At 33.8% G+C, this 17948-nt stretch overlaps 1 protein-coding gene and 1 pseudogene across 1 annotated transcript; both read right to left on the minus strand.

Moving 5' to 3' along the window:
* Window positions 1-3193: 3193 nt before the first annotated feature.
* Window positions 3194-6032, minus strand: LOC128156545 (uncharacterized; annotated as a pseudogene).
* A 4955-nt stretch (window positions 6033-10987) lies between these two features.
* LOC128156544 (uncharacterized) lies at window positions 10988-14519 on the minus strand. Its single transcript, XM_052818719.1, has 5 exons — window positions 14271-14519; window positions 13964-14029; window positions 12515-12601; window positions 12223-12357; window positions 10988-12105 (listed from the first exon to the last, which is right to left on the minus strand). The coding sequence occupies exons 1-5, from the start codon at window positions 14517-14519 to the stop codon at window positions 11935-11937; spliced, it is 708 nt and encodes a 235-aa protein (XP_052674679.1). The 3' UTR covers window positions 10988-11934.
* Window positions 14520-17948: the final 3429 nt, after the last annotated feature.

Consider the following 17948-nt stretch of genomic DNA (forward strand, 5'->3'; position numbering starts at 1 on the left):
ATTTTGGTTTGTTTCTTCATATAACAAAACAAATGTTGACTGTGTTTTCGGGCAACATTGATTATATTATCCCCCGAGGGACGAAATTATTGCCCTCCGCGGCAATATTTCGTCCCTCGGGGGCTAATATAATCAATGTTGCCCTCAACCCCAGTCAACATTTGTTTTGTTAACGACGTTTTATGTCTTTCAGAAATTCATTTTCCATTTTCTATAAAAAAAAAAATATTAAATAAAAGAAAGCTCACCAAAATTGCCATAACAATGTTGATGATAAAACACACTGGAGCAAACAATGCAGAACACAGGATGCTAAGCACCAAAAACGTCATTTTCTAGAAGTGAAATAAAACAAATTCACAAAGGTAGATAAGAATTATAAGTATAGCGTGTATATATTAAAGGAAATACTATGGCGGTGAACAGTAAAACACGGTTTTAACGAACACGTTTATAATGAATTGACACTTACAGCGTAGTGATTTTCGTTCCACCGTGACTTATACATGTTGTAAACTTGACAGATATAACGAATTAAGCTTACAATGAAGCAAAATCCCCCTTCCCTGGTTCTTCGTAATAAGCGTGTTTAACGTTTAATAAGAATTTGGTAGTGAGTGTTTAAAATGCCATTGCCCATTCCATACCGACATCTGATTCACAAGTAACGCTGTATAGACCCACACATAAGAATGTTGATTGAATGATGAAAAACAACTGATCAATCTTCTTGAAATTGATACAAAAGGAAAATGTATATGCTAATAATGATGTTGGAATTATCAACGTATTCACATTTTGGTTTTACCAACCCTAATCGTTTCATAAAATATTCTAATGTTAAATAGTTAAAGGGGCTTTTATTATTTTTTTCAAAGTGACCATTGAAATATCCATTGACACACATATATATAAGATTAAGTAGAAATATGTGCTCTTAAAAAGCCGAGCTAACCCTTATTTAAGGCATCAAAGGGGCTTAATATGACTGAGGTCCTTACCCAGAGTCCGCACCAGATGGGTGAGGAAGCGATGGTTAGCGTCATCAGCGTGCTGTCCCCCGCCGACGCCAATTGGTCATCGTCCTTAAATATATACAGGAAAAGATCCAGCAGACCCAGCACCAGACACGCTACCCCCAGGCCGATCTGCACCGCCCCCAGGGCCTTGATGGCGGAGTAGGGGAATTTTTTTATGTCCGAGGTTTCCACCCCCTCAATCTCAGTGAACCGAAGTTTCGACTTCCCCATTTCGCTTCAGGAACTAGTTCAGGGGCCGCCCTAATATTCTGAACATTAAACGTCAACGTGTGAGTGCAAGTAGAAATTAAAATTGCCGGCATAATGTATAAATAAATATATACGTTTAAAGGATGGTCTCTTGATGATTACGGAACTATCTAATGAAAAAGAGGACTTTAATCATCGGTGTCTATTGTGTTGGGCGGTCGTATAGTGGGTGTTACACGGGCCTAGACTGCTGGATATCTTAACATTGATAATTAAAGTAACAAAGTCCTTATAGAGGCGCAAAAAAGTGAGCATGCGCAAAAAAGTTACAGTTCAGCGGTTTTTTGTCATTGATGTTTATAGAAACTTATAGAAATATCGAACACACAAAAAAAATTGTGGGCATAAGATGAAAAAAGAGAATTGTCTTCATCATTAATAGAAAACGATTTTTGTCATTATGGAATGCCAAAGGGTATACCACAAATGGAAATTATAGCATGAAATTCAATAAGAAAAATGAGAAAAATAAATTAAAAAAACACCGTGTATATCGAATGGCAGCTGTTGGTCTGATAATAAGGAAGCCATCTTTTAAAACATTTTAAAGAGGCAGCTTGGGAACTGAAGAATTTGTATTATGGAAGTCCTAAACTCAGCACTAAATAGGCTCAATAATGGAAAGCCTAGTTTCAAATTATATATATGGATTCTAACAATACATACTATAGATACTTGTACGTAAGAAAATGTTAATATTTTTCATGGATTTTTTTGTTATCACCTCTCCAAAATGTGAACCCCCTTGCAACAATTATTATAACAATGTAAGTTTTACGTTTATCCAATTAATGTAATGTAAGTTATCTTTAATAAACATATATGAAGCGATAACTTCGATCGGATGTTTTAAAAATATTTAATTTATCTGCAGAGGGAGCATTCGGTAATTAATTTAATAGACAAGTTTATTGATTTGATTAATTTAATAGACAAGTTTATTGATTTGATTAATTTAATAGACAAGTTTATTGATTTGATTAATTTAATAGACAAGTTTATTGATTTGATTAATTTAATAGACAAGTTTATTGATTTTGCACAGAGAAGAGACAAATTGGTTTGTAAACTTTTATTTTATATTGATTTTGCACAGAGCAAAGACAAATTGGTTTGTAAACTTTTATTTTATTATGCTCTCATGAATCAAAACAACTGATCAATCTTCTTGGAATTGATACAATAGTCAGGTATTTAAAATATAATAACAAGAACCTAATTTGGGACCAAGACACGATTTGAGGTCAAAATTTTATTCTTAATTTTTTGTTTGTTTCAAAGTGTGTTTACTTGTGCATTAATTTTTTGAATGATTGACAAAAATTAAAACGTTAGAAATCAAGTTACAAGCGGGGTACAGAGGGAAGAAATCATTAATATAAACAAAGCTCGAGCCTTATATTTGTTTACAAATAATGTAAAGTAAAGAAATTACAATTTCTTTGACAAAATGACTCGTGACAAACAAAATAAAATGGTCAAAAATAATGCTACCAGCAAAAAAAACTGCATTTGATTGAAGCTCATACCGATATCACACATTTAAACGATATCAAGACTCCAGCTTTGTTTACATAGCAAAGAACTCTGGATCCTGCTTGCAACTTAATATTTGACTTTCAAACTTTAAAGATCATTTAAAATACGCCCGTTTAATATTCTAGATACTTAAAATAGAAAAAATAAAATTTTTAAAAATTGTGTCCAAGTCCTTTTTAACACAGGTAAACTATGAAGAACCTTTAGAATATGTGTGCATTGCAAAAGACGTGGCGGAATAAATACAACATTTGACTATAAAACACAAAACAGTGTTCAATCAAAAGACTACCTTTTAAAAATAACTTCAATGCAATTTGCAATGCAAATATGACGTATCACAGTCCTTAAGCTTGGACGGACAACACGTGTTGTTTCACTTGGACAAAGGGCTTCAGCAAAGCACGCAATTAAAAAAAACACAATAAACAATACTAAGTGAATAAAATTACACATATGCCGGCTCTTCAATGATATCACCTGCGTAGAATGGTAAAAGTTTAAGAACTAGTCACATAGTTCTATCACTTCGGAGCGCACAATAGAGGAGCTAGGCTTCTGCATCAGCGGTCTGCCGTACCGATCTGTGACGGTAAAGATATCCATGGAATCGGGGTATTTCTTCGTCCCCGAGGCACCATTGGAATCGTCTACTTGTCGTGCCATAATAACTCGAACCTGCAGAAAGGGTTACGAATATCAATATATGTACTAACTTCCAAACGGAAACACATATAAATGTGGTCACTGATGGTTGGACTGTTACGTAAATAATCTACTTTTTAGAGTGTGTACCTGGGTGGTTCTGATTGGGGCACAACAACAACATATGGAGGCTGAAGCAATGGCAAACACCAACTCATTGAAAGCAAAGAAGGCAACCAGAATTGGCACCATCCAGCGGTAGGAAGTCGGCTCCAGTTCATGGCGCTGACAAAGAAAAACTAGTTATATAATGAGATATATAATCTTGGACCTGTAGCCTTTGAAGTTAATATATTCAAGTTTTAACGGCATTTCATGTCTGTCAGAAATTTATTTCCCATTTTCTATAAAAAAAAAATTAAATTTAAAAAAATCTCACCAAAATTGCCATGGCAATGTTGATGATAAAACACACTGGAGCAAACAACGCAGAACACAGGATGCTTAGCACCAAAAACGTCATTTTCTGGAAGTAAAATAAAACAAATTCATAGAGATAGATAAGGATATAGAGTGTATATAAAGGAAATACTATGGCAGTGAAGCGAATCGTATTCGGTGAACAGTAAAACCCCATTTTAACGAACACGTTTATAATGAATTGACGCTTACAAAGAAGTGATTTTCGTTCCACCGTGACTTATACATGTTGAAAACTTGACAGGTATAACGAATTACGCTTACAATGAAGCAAAATCGCCCTTCCCTGGCTCTTCGTAATAAGCGTGTTTTACTGTTATTCATTTTGGTGAATACTGGTTTTACGCTTAATAAAAATTTGGTAGTGAGTGTTTAAAATGCCATGACCCATTCCATACCGACATCTGATTCACAAGTAACGCTGTATAGACCCACACATAAGAATGTTGATAATTGTTTCTTCCCTAAAAGCGCCAGAAAGATTTGTTGGAATCATGGATAATACATGGTAATATACAGACACAAGCTGCCGACTAAATAACCAATATAGACATTAACAAGCTAAAAAACACCATCCTTATACTGACAAATTACATCTTTGGAGATCAGCAAAGTGATAAAATAAAAATAATAATCTTGCCACAAGTGAAGGTCTAAGAGATAATGTACTTAAACAGTTAAAATGACCCATATTTCTAAATGTTCTCTCAGCATAATGTATAAACTATACGAAATAAGTGCCTTTAATTTTTCTTGCCGTCGGGGTGACTAATTTCCACTAAACTTTCAAATTGTTAAGAACGATACATTTTGGCCTTGACGTCTGTTGCGACCTGGGACCTTGACATTTGCTTAATATTCCAAACACTTCCGGTTAGGTTGAAATTGCACAGCATTTGGATTGTTTTAAGTTACCGATGGAAGGGACGTTATACATAATAATGGAAGTTATATCAAAATAATGTTTCCTTCGGATTGCTTCATATTCAAAACAATGTCGAGATCCAAAAAAGTAAATATAATGTGAGTACAATATGTTGTATAAACAATGCAGACAACTATACATGAATTCCAATAGCTCTGTCTGTTTTCTCAAAGATCGTTTTGGCCACAATTATTGTTTGTCTGTGCATGTGATAAAAATACATCAGTTTCGAAATGTTGAAAATTTTACATTATTTCATTTTGCATTTTCAAATTGTTCTATTTATCAGGGTGAACACCTAGGAGTTTTCATGAGCGCGTTTCATACGAATAAGCCTTACGTCTAAGTCTGATAGTTTCTGACAGCAAGGAAACAGATAAATCAAACGTCTCAAAATGGTGGTACATGTTTGTTCACATCCTCACACCGACGAGGATTTTAAGTCAGTTTATCTAACAATTCAATGGTTGGACCACTTATATTTTAAAATTTGATATATACACACAAAAAGATGTTCAGCTTTAGAAGCGTGCACGAAGTACAAGCATATATAAATATATGACGAACGTTGAAGAATACTTACAAAATAATTCAGGTTGGACTTGTTTCGTTTGTTCATACACGCCGCCATACAACCAGTAACACTTAACTATTAAAAAAACGTTGGAATTATCCATGTATTCATATTTTGGATTTATCAACCCTAATCGTTTCATAAAATATTCTAATGTTAAGTAGTTAAAGGAGCTTTTATTACTTTTTCAAAGTGACCTTATGCATAGAAATATCCATTGATACGCATATACTAGTATATAAGATTTAGGAGAAATGTGCTCTTAAAAAGCCGAGCTACATGTAACCCTTATTTAAGGCACCAAAGGGGTTAAGCAAGACTGAAGTCCTTACCCAGAGTCCGCACCAGATGGGTAAGGAAGCGATGGTTAGCGTCATCAGCGTGCTGTCCCCCGCCGTCGCCAATTGGTCATCGTCCTTAAATATATACAGGAGAAGATCCAACAGACCTAGCACAAGACACACGACCCCCAGGCCGATCTGCACCGCCCCCAGGGACTTGATGGCGGAGTAGGGGACGTTTTCTATGCCCGAGGTTTCCACCCCTCAATTTCAGTGAACCGAAGTTTCGACTTCTCCATTTCGCTTCAGAAACTAGTCGAGGGGACCTAAGATTCTGAACATAAAAGATCAACGTGTGATTGCAATTGGAAATTAAAATTACCGGTGTAATGAAGAATAATGACCCCCGTAGAATAATGACCGGGGGTCATTTTTCGACGTAGAATAATGACCCCCCTAGCTGAAGAATAATTGGATTTTTCTGAAGAAAAAAGACCCAGGGGTTATTTTTCTTCATGTTAAACATGAAGAAAAATGACCCCCATAGAAAAATGACCCCCCCCCCCCCCCGTATTGGTTACCCCGTAAATAAATTGCTGTATATAGTTTTTCATATCCGTAGCAAGCACACACAAAACACTCTTACATTGCCACAAATTGATTGTTAACAGTTACATCACTTCTCTCGTCGACATACGGCGGGAAATGACGCAAATAAAGAAAGATTCATACACAATGAGGATATTGTGTGATAGAACAATAATCATGAAAGAATAATTGTTGTAATAATATAAGCAATATTCATTGGTGAATGAATTGTCAATCTTAGAATGATACATGTATATATCTTTATGGAAAAATACTAAGGGGGCAGGTATATGAATACTTTTTATTTACATTTCATGAGGAAAGTGATTTTTAAAAAATCATTTTGCGTTTGTTTTGTTTTCTTCTACGTAATACATGAACATCATAATCTAAACATTAGTTGTAATGTTGTATTTGTGATCATGAATAGAATTTATTCTTTTATAGCAAATGTGTGAAGAGTACCTGACTATAGTAAATCTTAATAGATAATAAACACTGATCGATTATAGTAAGAAAAGATTGTTTCTAAAAGCGTTGATAAAAGGAAAGGGTCTATGTTAGGGGTTTATACCCCCCTTGATTTTGATCACACGATCTTTATTGTATCCAAAGTAATAGTGGAGATCCTCAATGCAAGTATAATTCATGAACAATATGAAGAATATAGAAGATGCGACGGCGAAGCGCGAAGATGCGAAGACGAAGGTGCTAAGTTGCGAAGGCGAAGAAGTGATACTACTATGATTTAACTATATTATAAATGAAACGCAGAAGTTGCTTCAGATGCAGAGCCAGATCTCCATTATCAAGGATGCTAAAGAACTACCCTACCTCACTCAAACCTGCTTGATAGATAGATGTGGTTGTTATTAAATGATATAACATGATTCCTATGATATAGTATTGTATTTGATATGAAACACTATTGTTTAAAAGGAGACAATATAATACCATATGTTACATTGTAAAACGTTATATGATACGATATAATATTGTATCATTTTTTTTATATTTTATGATATGATATTGTATCATGATATTGTTATGTATAGGATTGTATATTATGACACAATATTGTATTATATTATATTGTATTATTAATTAATTATTTAATCACATGATACTTTTACATATTATATTGCAATATTTAATATTGCATCCTATGATATGATATTGTATATTCTATGATATTGTATCATACAGTATTGTATAATATGATGTTGGTTTCTGTAATATAGAATTATATCAAATGAAATTGTATATATGATATTGTAATATTATAAAATATCGTATCATACGATATTGTATAATATGATATTGGTTTATATGATATATTATCATATTACATGAAATTGTATTGTATGATGTTGTAATATATATTATTGTATCATATGATACAATATGTTTAATTTAATTGTATTATATAATATTTTTTTTATCCAATGATATTGTATCATTTGATGTCATACAATGTTGTATCAAATTATATTGTATCATATTATACAATATCATATAATTTATCAAATATGATACAGTATCATACAATACAATATCATACTATATTATACAATATAACAACATATGTTTCAATGTTATGATGTATTATTGCAATATGATATTGTTTCATATAATACTATATTGTATTATGTTTTATGATATTGTATTATTTAATCAAATACAATAATGTATAACACAATACAATGTCATATCATACGTTACAATATCATATCTCAGAATTTTTTTTCGGTATTTTATGGTATTATATGATATATATTGTAAGTATGATAGGATGCAATTTTTAATTTTATATCATTGTATTGATTAACATATGGACATATGATTATCATACAATTTTTTAACAGATGATATACGATATTGTGTCAAAAAGAATCCATGAATATCCAAGAGGATGCTTTTCATATAATATGATTAAGGTGGTCGCATAAAGGTAAGGCCTTATAAAGGTGATGCCTCGTCTCGGTGAGCTTTGTAATCTGCGATTACCTATGTTTTAAACTTGCGGAGCTCTTACGTTTAAGGGTTCTGAGGCATATTTTGGAAATTTTATTTTTATAAAATTAATAAAATTAAATTATCCAGGGGGATAGGGTCCGGACCCCTCTCCCCTCTAACTGTTTGAAATTATTAATATTAAATTTCCCGGTGGGACGGACCCCCTCTCCCCCTCTAGATCCATGCATGAGCAAGGTGTGTCGCATAATGAAATTAGAATGTTACTGTGTTTGGTCCACGGTAAACAGACGGCTGGTAAGTGACAGGAGTCTGCAAGTGCATATGTACAAATTATGGTGGACAATAAATTTTGTGTGGAGTAGATAATGATAGCTAGCACTGGTGAACATATATGTCAAATGTACACATTAAAATATTTTTAAACATTCATAGTAAGCGCGATGGCCTAGCGCATGCGTACCAATAATAGCCTGGATTAATCGGAAAATCTTGGCAAGTACGGTGCCTGCATTAAATTCTATTTAATCGACCGAGACTTGCTGAATGCAATAAAATAAGGCGACGGCGAAAGTGCGAAGATGCGAAGGCCAGAGTGCGAAGTTGGGAAGGAGCGTTAGTAGTATCGCCCCTTCGCCTTCGCAACTTCGCACTTTAGGCATCACATCTTCGCGCTTCGTCGTCGCATCTTCGCACTTTTGCTCCTTCGCTTTCGCACTATCGCCTATGCAACTTCGCATCTTCGCCCTAAGGTCGAAGTGGCCCTATCGGAACACTATAGATATATGTAACTGTAATTGTTAAAGGGTCACGATTTTGGTCAAATTCTAATTTTCTGTTTTCATTATTTACAATGCTTGAGGAAAGCATTTCTTCTGATCAAATGGAATTTGAGGGACAATTGTAAAGCTATAAGCAACATACAGGGCTCACAATGCTTTGTCATGTAAACAAGGCTCGTGCCCTGTTGTTGTTTACATAGGTTCAATATACCAGTAAAAAATCTTTTCAAGCTGATTTTCTATCGTCTTATTCATTGTAAGCATAAATAAACAGTTCCTTACGTTTAACACATTCATTAGGTCTAAAATTAGAATTTTCACTTCAACACTTAAATTGTAAACAAAAGCTTCGTTTACATAGCAAAGAATTGCAAGCTCTGTAACTTGCTTAAAACTCAACGAATGACACTCAAATTTTGGTTGCCTATTGAAAAAGCATTGTGAACATTAAAATCGGAAAAATAATTATTGACTAAAATCGTGACCATGCCCCTTTAAGATGACAACCATACCCCGATGCAATACGTTAATGTCTTGTTATAACGGAAGGATTTTTATTTTCTAAGATATACCCCTTCTTTCACTTAAAGTTTATTTGAATATGAATTAAAATTTCTGTTACTTTCTGTAAACTGCAGCAGTAAAAATTACAATAGTGTAAAGACTATTTCACAAATAATAAAAAAAAATGTACTGAAAAACTTGAATCTACAAGGGGGTCATTATTCTACAGGGGTCACTTTTCTTCATGTGGAGTATGCTCATTTTTATGAAAATGACACTTATTCTTCAGGCAAAGGGGTCATTTTTTTACGTAGAATAATGACCGGGGGGTCATTTTTCTGCGTAGAATAATGACCGGGGGTCATTATTCTACGTCGAAAAATGACCCCCGGTCATTATTCTACGGGGGTCATTATTCTTCATTACACCGGCATACTGTATAAATAAATATATACGTATAAAGGATGGTCTCTTGATGATGACGGAACTATCTAATGAAATGGTCCGTAAAGAGACTTTAATCATCGGGTTCTATTGTGTTGGGCGGTTGTATAGTGGGTGTTACACGGGCCTAGAATGCTGGATATCCTATCATCAATATTTATAGTAACAAGTTCCTTATAGAGGCCCCGACTGACAAAATAGTGAGCATGCGCAAAAAAGTTACAGTACAGCGGTTTTTTTGTCAATGATGTTTATAGAAACTTATAGAAATATCGACCACACAAAAAAAAATTGTGGGCATACGATGAAAAAAGAGAATTGTCTTCATCATTAATAAAAAACGATCATTTTCATTATGGATTGCCAAAGAGTACACTACAAATGGAAATTATAGCATGGAATACAATTAAAAAAAATGAGAAAAATAAATTTAAAAAACACCGTGTACATCGAATGACAGCCGTTGGTTTGATAACAAGGAAGCCATCTTTAAAAAAAAAACATTTTATAGAGGCACTACGCCGACAGCTTGGGAACTGATGAATTTGTATTATGGAAGTCCTAAACTCGGCCCTAAATAGGCTCAATAATGGAAAGCCTAGTTTCAAATTATATATATGGATTCTAACAATACATATACTATAGAATACTTGTACGTAAGAAAATGTTAATATTTTTCATGGATTTTTTTGTTATCACCTTTCCAAAATGTGAACCCCTGTGCAACAATTATCATAACAATGTAAGTTTTACGTATATCCAATTAATGTAATGTAAGTTATCTTCAATTTTACATATATGAAGCGAGAACTTCGATTGGATGTTTTAAAAAAATATTTAATTTTTTTGTGTAGAGGGAGCATTTGGTAATTAATTTAATAGACAAGTTTATTGATTTTGCACAGAGCAGAGACAAATTGGTTTGTAAACTTTTATTTTATATTGATTTTGCACAGATCATAGACAAATTGGTTTGTAAACTTTTATTTTATTATGCTCTCATAAATCAAAACTTATCAATCTTCTTGAAATTGATACAAAAGGAAAATGTATAATGAGAATTAATGACTCAGGTATTTAAAATATAATAACAAGAACCGAATTCGGGACCTAGACACGATTTGAGATCAAAATTTTATTTTTAATTTTTTTGTTTAAAATGTTTTTACTTGTGCATTAATTTTTTGAATGATTGACAAAAATTGAAACGTTAGAAATCAAGTTACAAGCGGGGTTCAGAAGTAAGAAATCATTAATATAAACAAAGCTCGAGCCTTATATTTGTTTACAAATAATGTAAATTACATTTTATTTGACAAAATGTCTCGTGACAAACAAAATAAAATGGTTAAAAAAATAATGCTATCAGCAAAAAAAAAAGAAAAAAAGCTGCATTTGATTAATTTAAAAGCTCATACCGATATCACACATAGAAACGATAACAAGACTCCAGCTTTGTTTACATAGCAAAGAACTCTGGATCAGGCTTGCAACTTAATATTTAACTTTCAAACTTTAAAGAATCATTTAAAATACGCCCGTTTAATATTCTAGATACTTAAAATGGAAAAAAATAAAATTTTTAAAAATTGTGTCCAAGTCCTTTTAACACAGGTAAACCATGTCGTACCTTTAGAATATTTTGTGCATTGTAAAAGACGTGGCAGAAAAAAACCATTTGACTATTAAACACAAAACAGTGTTCGATCGAAAGACTATCTTTTAAAAATAATTTCAATGCACTTTGCAATGCAAATATGACGTATCACAGTTCTTAAGCTTTGACGGACAACACGTGTTGTTTCACTTGGACAAAGGGCTTCAGCTAAGCACGCAATTTAAAAAAACAATAAATATGCCGGCTATTTAATGATATCACCCTGCGTAGAATATGGTAAAAGTTTTATAACTAGTCACGTAGTTCTATCATCTCGGAGCGCGCAATAGAGGAGCCAGGCTTCTGCATCAACGGTCTACCGTACCGATCTGTGACGGTAAAGATATCCATGGAATCGGGGTATTTCTTCGTCCCCGAGGCACCATTGGAATTGTCTACTTGTCGTGCCACAATAACTCGAACCTGCATAGAAGGTTAACGAATATCAATATCATACTAATTTCCAAACGGAAACACATATAACTGTGGTCTCTGATGGTTGAACTGTTATGTAAATAATCTACTTTTTAGAGTGTGTACCTGGGTGGTTCTGATTGGGGCACAACAACAACATATGGAGGCTGAAGCAATGGCAAACACCAACTCATTGAAAGCAAAGAAGGCGACCAAAATTGGCACCATCCAGCGGTAGGAAGTCGGCTCCAGTTCATGGCGCTGACAAAAAAAAAACTACACATATAATCATATATATAATCCTGCACCTGTAGTCTTTGAAGTTAATATATTCAAGTGTAAACGACGTTATATGTCTATCAGAAATTAATTTCCCATTTTCTATAAAAAGAGTAAAATTTAAAAAAAAAAAGCTCACCAAAATTGCCATGGCAATGTTGATGATAAAACACACTGGAGCAAACAACGCAGAACACAGGATGCTGAGCACCAAAAAAGTCATTTTCTAAAAAGTAAAATAAAACAAATTCATAGAGGTAGATAAGAATTATAAATATAAAGTGTATATAAAGAAAATACTATGGCGGTGAAGAGAATCATATTCGGTGTACAGTAAAACACGGTTTTAACGAACACGTTTATAATGAATTGACGCTTACAGCGCAGTGATTTTCGTTCCACCGTGACTTATACATGTTGTAAACGTGACAGATATAACGAATTACGCTTACAATTAAGCAAAATCGCCCTTCCCTGGCTCTTCGTAATAAGCGTGTTTTACTGTTATTCAGTTGGTGAAAAGTGTCAACTAATAGTATTATAGAGGTTTAACGTTTGATAATAATTTGGTAGTGAGTGTTTAAAATGCCATTGCCCATTCCATACCGACATCTGATTCACAAGTAACGCTGTATAGACCCACACATAAGAATGTTGATAATTGTTTCTTCCCTAAAAGCGTCAGAAAGATTTGTTGGAATCATGGATAATACATGGTAATATACAGACACAAGCTGTCAACTAAAAAACCAATGTAGACATTAAAAGGCCAAAATACACCATCCTTATACTGACAAATTACATCTTTTAAAGATCAGCAAAGTGATAAAATAAAAATAACAATCTTGCCACAAGTGAAGATTTGAGAGATAATCTACTTAAACAGTTAAAAAGGAATTTATACAATGAACCATATTTCTAATTGTTCACTCAGCATAATGTATAAACTATACGAAATAAGTGCCTATATTTTCTGCCGTCAGCGTGACTAATTTCCACTAAACTTTCAAATTGTTAAGAACGATGCATTTTTGCCTTGACTTCTGTTGCGACCTGGGACCTTGACATTTGCTTAATATTTCAAACACTTCCGGTTAGGTTGAAATTGCACAGCATTTGGATTGTTTTAAGTTACCGATGTCAAGGACGTTACACATAGTTATGGAAGTTAAATCAAATATCGTGTTGGCCACAATTATTGTTTGTCTGTGCTTGTGATAAAATACATCAGTTTCGAAATGTTGAAAATTTTACATTATTTCATTTTGCATTTTCAAATTGTTCTATTTATCAGGGTGAACACCTAGAAGATTTCATGAGTGTGTTTCATACAAATAAGCCTTACGTCTAAGTCTGATAGTTTCTGACAGCAAGGAAACAGATAAATCAAACGTCTCAAAATGGTGGTACATGTTTGTTCACATCCTCACACCGACGAGGGTTTTAAGTCAGTTTATCTAACAATTCAATGGTTGGACCACTTATATTTTAAAATTTGATATATACACACAAAAAGATGTACAGCTTTAGAAGCGTGCACGAAGTACAAGCATATATAAATATATGACGAACGTTGAAGAATACTTACAAAATAATACAGGTTGGACTTGTTTCGTTTGTTCATACACGCCGCCATACAACCAGTAACACCGAACTATTAAAAAAAGGTTGGAATCATCCACGTATTCACATTTTGGTTTTACCAACCCTAATCGTTTCATAAAATATTCTAATGTTAAATAGTTAAAGGGGCTTTTATTACTTTTTCAAAGTGACCATTGAAATATCCATTGATACACATATATATAAGATTTCGTAGAAATATGTGCTCTTAAAAAGCCGAGCTAACCCTTATTTAAGGCATCAAAGGGGCTTAATATGACTGAGGTCCATACCCAGAGTCCGCACCAGATGGGTGAGGAAGCGATGGTTAGCGTCATCAGCGTGCTGTCCCCCGCCGACGCCAATTGGTCATCGTCCCTAAATATATACAGGAAAAGATCCAGCAGACCCAGCACCAGACACGCTACCCCCAGGCCGATCTGCACCGCCCCCAGGGCCTTGATGGCGGAGTAGGGGAATTTTTTTATGTCCGAGGTTTCCACCCCCTCAATCTCAGTGAACCGAAGTTTCGACTTCCCCATTTCGCTTCAGGAACTAGTTCAGGGGCCGCCCTAATATTCTGAACATTAAACGTCAACGTGTGAGTGCAAGTAGAAATTAAAATTGCCGGCATAATGTATAAATAAATATATACGTTTAAAGGATGGTCTCTTGATGATTACGGAACTATCTAATGAAAAAGAGGACTTTAATCATCGGTGTCTATTGTGTTGGGCGGTCGTATAGTGGGTGTTACACGGGCCTAGACTGCTGGATATCTTAACATTGATAATTAAAGTAACAAAGTCCTTATAGAGGCGCAAAAAAGTGAGCATGCGCAAAAAAGTTACAGTTCAGCGGTTTTTTGTCATTGATGTTTATAGAAACTTATAGAAATATCGAACACACAAAAAAAATTGTGGGCATAAGATGAAAAAAGAGAATTGTCTTCATCATTAATAGAAAACGATTTTTGTCATTATGGAATGCCAAAGGGTATACCACAAATGGAAATTATAGCATGGAATTCAATAAAAAAAAATGAGAAAAATAAATTAAAAAAACACCGTGTATATCGAATGGCAGCTGTTGGTTTGATAATAAGGAAGCCATCTTTTAAAATATTTTAAAGAGGCAGCTTGGGAACTGAAGAATTTGTATTATGGAAGTCCTAAACTCAGCACTAAATAGGCTCAATCATGGAAAGCCTAGTTTCAAATTATATATATATGGATTCTAACAATACATACTATAGATACTTGTACGTAAGAAAATGTTAATATTTTTCATGGATTTTTTTGTTATCACCTCTCCAAAATGTGAACCCCCTTGCAACAATTATTATAACAATGTAAGTTTTACGTTTATCCAATTAATGTAATGTAAGTTATCTTTAATAAACATATATGAAGCGATAATTTCGATCGGATGTTTTAAAAATATTTAATTTATCTGCAGAGGGAGCATTCGGTAATTAATTTAATAGACAAGTTTATTGATTTGATTAATTTAATAGACAAGTTTATTGATTTGATTAATTTAATAGACAAGTTTATTGATTTTGCACAGAGAAGAGACAAATTGGTTGGTAAACTTTTATTTTATATTGATTTTGCACAGAGCAAAGACAAATTGGTTTGTAAACTTTTATTTTATTATGCTCTCATGAATCAAAACAACTGATCAATCTTCTTGGAATTGATACAATAGTCAGGTATTTAAAATATAATAACAAGAACCTAATTTGGGACCAAGACACGATTTGAGATCAAAATTTTATTCTTAATTTTTTGTTTGTTTCAAAGTGTGTTTACTTGTGCATTAATTTTTTGAATGATTGACAAAAATTAAAACGTTAGAAATCAAGTTACAAGCGGGGTACAGAGGGAAGAAATCATTAATATAAACAAAGCTCGAGCCTTATATTTGTTTACAAATGAGCCGCGACGGATAGAAATCGACCTTATCTCATGTTACGTCATAATGAGAAACACGAAGAAATAAAACATTACATTTTTAGCGTATTTTTTATGTATGTTGTAATGACATGTAAACACGTGTGTGAATTCATTTATCCTTTGAAACACAACTTTTAAAAGAGCATATGTGGCTTAGAGACTTCAAACATGTCAACTGGTATATGCTACGTGTGGTTTTATATTTCCCCGTATTGAGCCCCGTCTCCATGGTTGTATGTAAACAGAAGCTAACGGAACACCGAATCCGACGTTAAATAAAATAGCAGAAGATACAAGACTATGAGCAGATGATTAACAGCGATAAAGAATTTTACATCTATTTCACATATAAGGTAAGTAGAATTACATATTCCATAGCATACATAACGATATTTTTCCTTTGTTTGTGTAATTTAGTCCAATGACGGAAAATAAACACAGCTAGACTGCATGAACCTGTCGACGAACAATAAACATCTGTGAATGTGTACATGGGCGCATATAGTGACTACAACACATAGACATGATAGGTTTTACGTTTTTCTGATTTTCTGAATATTTCATGGGGAAAAAGAATCAAATGTAATTGCTATTGGTCAGAAATAATATGCACAACAGTTATTTATAGAATGTTCCACAAAAACAAAACAAAAAATAAAAAAATGTTCACCCATACGAAATTTAAGGGAATGTTCACGATTTCTGGTGTTTATCAATATTTAATGTTTATTAGGTTATATCTATAAATTACTGAAATATCAGTTGTCGAGTTATAATTGAGATACAGAGCTACATGTAACTTGCAGTGAGTTCTTAAACAGGCACGTAGCATCGGGGGGAGGGGGGGGGGGGCTGGCCCCGCCACTTTTTCTCGCAGCAAGTAATTTTTTAAAATTTACATATAAAAAATTGAATTATCATGGAGTTGCCCCCCCCCCCTCCCCCCACGTTTTTTGGAGGACAAATCAATTTTATCTCTCTTAAAAAATAAGATGTATTATTTAATAATTGTCATATTTTAAACATTAAACGGTGCTAATATTCTGTATAATATGTATGTTCATTCACATTAATATTTCATTTAAGACAAAAACAAAAACAACTGATATCGATCTTCTGTTTTTTTTTATTTATCTGCCCATTTGTACATAAGTATATACCACGTAAGCTGTCAGTCCTCACGAAAATGTAACCAAAAAAATATTTTCTCTTCATAAACTTAGAAGTAGAAGTAAGATTAGTTTTGTCTGCGTGAAATTTTTCGTCCTCGATCTTATGATGCATTCCCTATATTCCCTAGTGTTCTTCTCACTGGCGTCGGAAGCAAATTGAAAGTGGGGGGCTAGACTAATCCTCAGCAATATTGAGAAAAAAACCTAATTCCCAAAATCGTGAAAATCCTAATCCGTGGGGGTGGGTGGGGGTAGACCTATAGTTCCACATAATTTTTTTATCCCCCCCCCCCAAATCATGAAAATCCTAATCAGTGGCGGAAGGGGACGGGGGTATACCTATAGTTCCACATAATTTTTTTTACCCCCCCCCCCATCATGAAAATCCTAATCAGTGGCGGGAGGGGAGGGGGGGAAGTATGCCTATGACTCCAACTTTTCAATCTTTCAAGGTAAAATTAGGAACAATTACATTTTTCCGGCGCGAAAAAGTGGGGGGGGGGCTATGATGCTATGTGCGTAATGGTTAGGTCTAACTTTGCAAAAAAAAAGTGGAAGGCTAAGCCCCCCCTAGCCCCCCGGTTCCGACGCCTATGCTTCTTATGAATACTTATATCTTACCTATCTATGATAATTTAGTCCTTTAAAAACGTTTTCCTTCACAATTCAGAATTTATTAACAACAATTATATAAAACCCGTAATTAACCTGTTTATGGCCAAAAAAATAATCTTGAATATCTAAATCAAAAGTTTTACATAACAGCATACAGGTAATATCGAAGAAGATACATGTACATGTTTGCGTTAAAATTCTAGATACATAGCGTGTTTTATAAAAA

This window comes from Crassostrea angulata, chromosome 7, assembly GCF_025612915.1.
Source record: "Crassostrea angulata isolate pt1a10 chromosome 7, ASM2561291v2, whole genome shotgun sequence".
Taxonomy (NCBI): domain Eukaryota; kingdom Metazoa; phylum Mollusca; class Bivalvia; order Ostreida; family Ostreidae; genus Magallana; species Magallana angulata.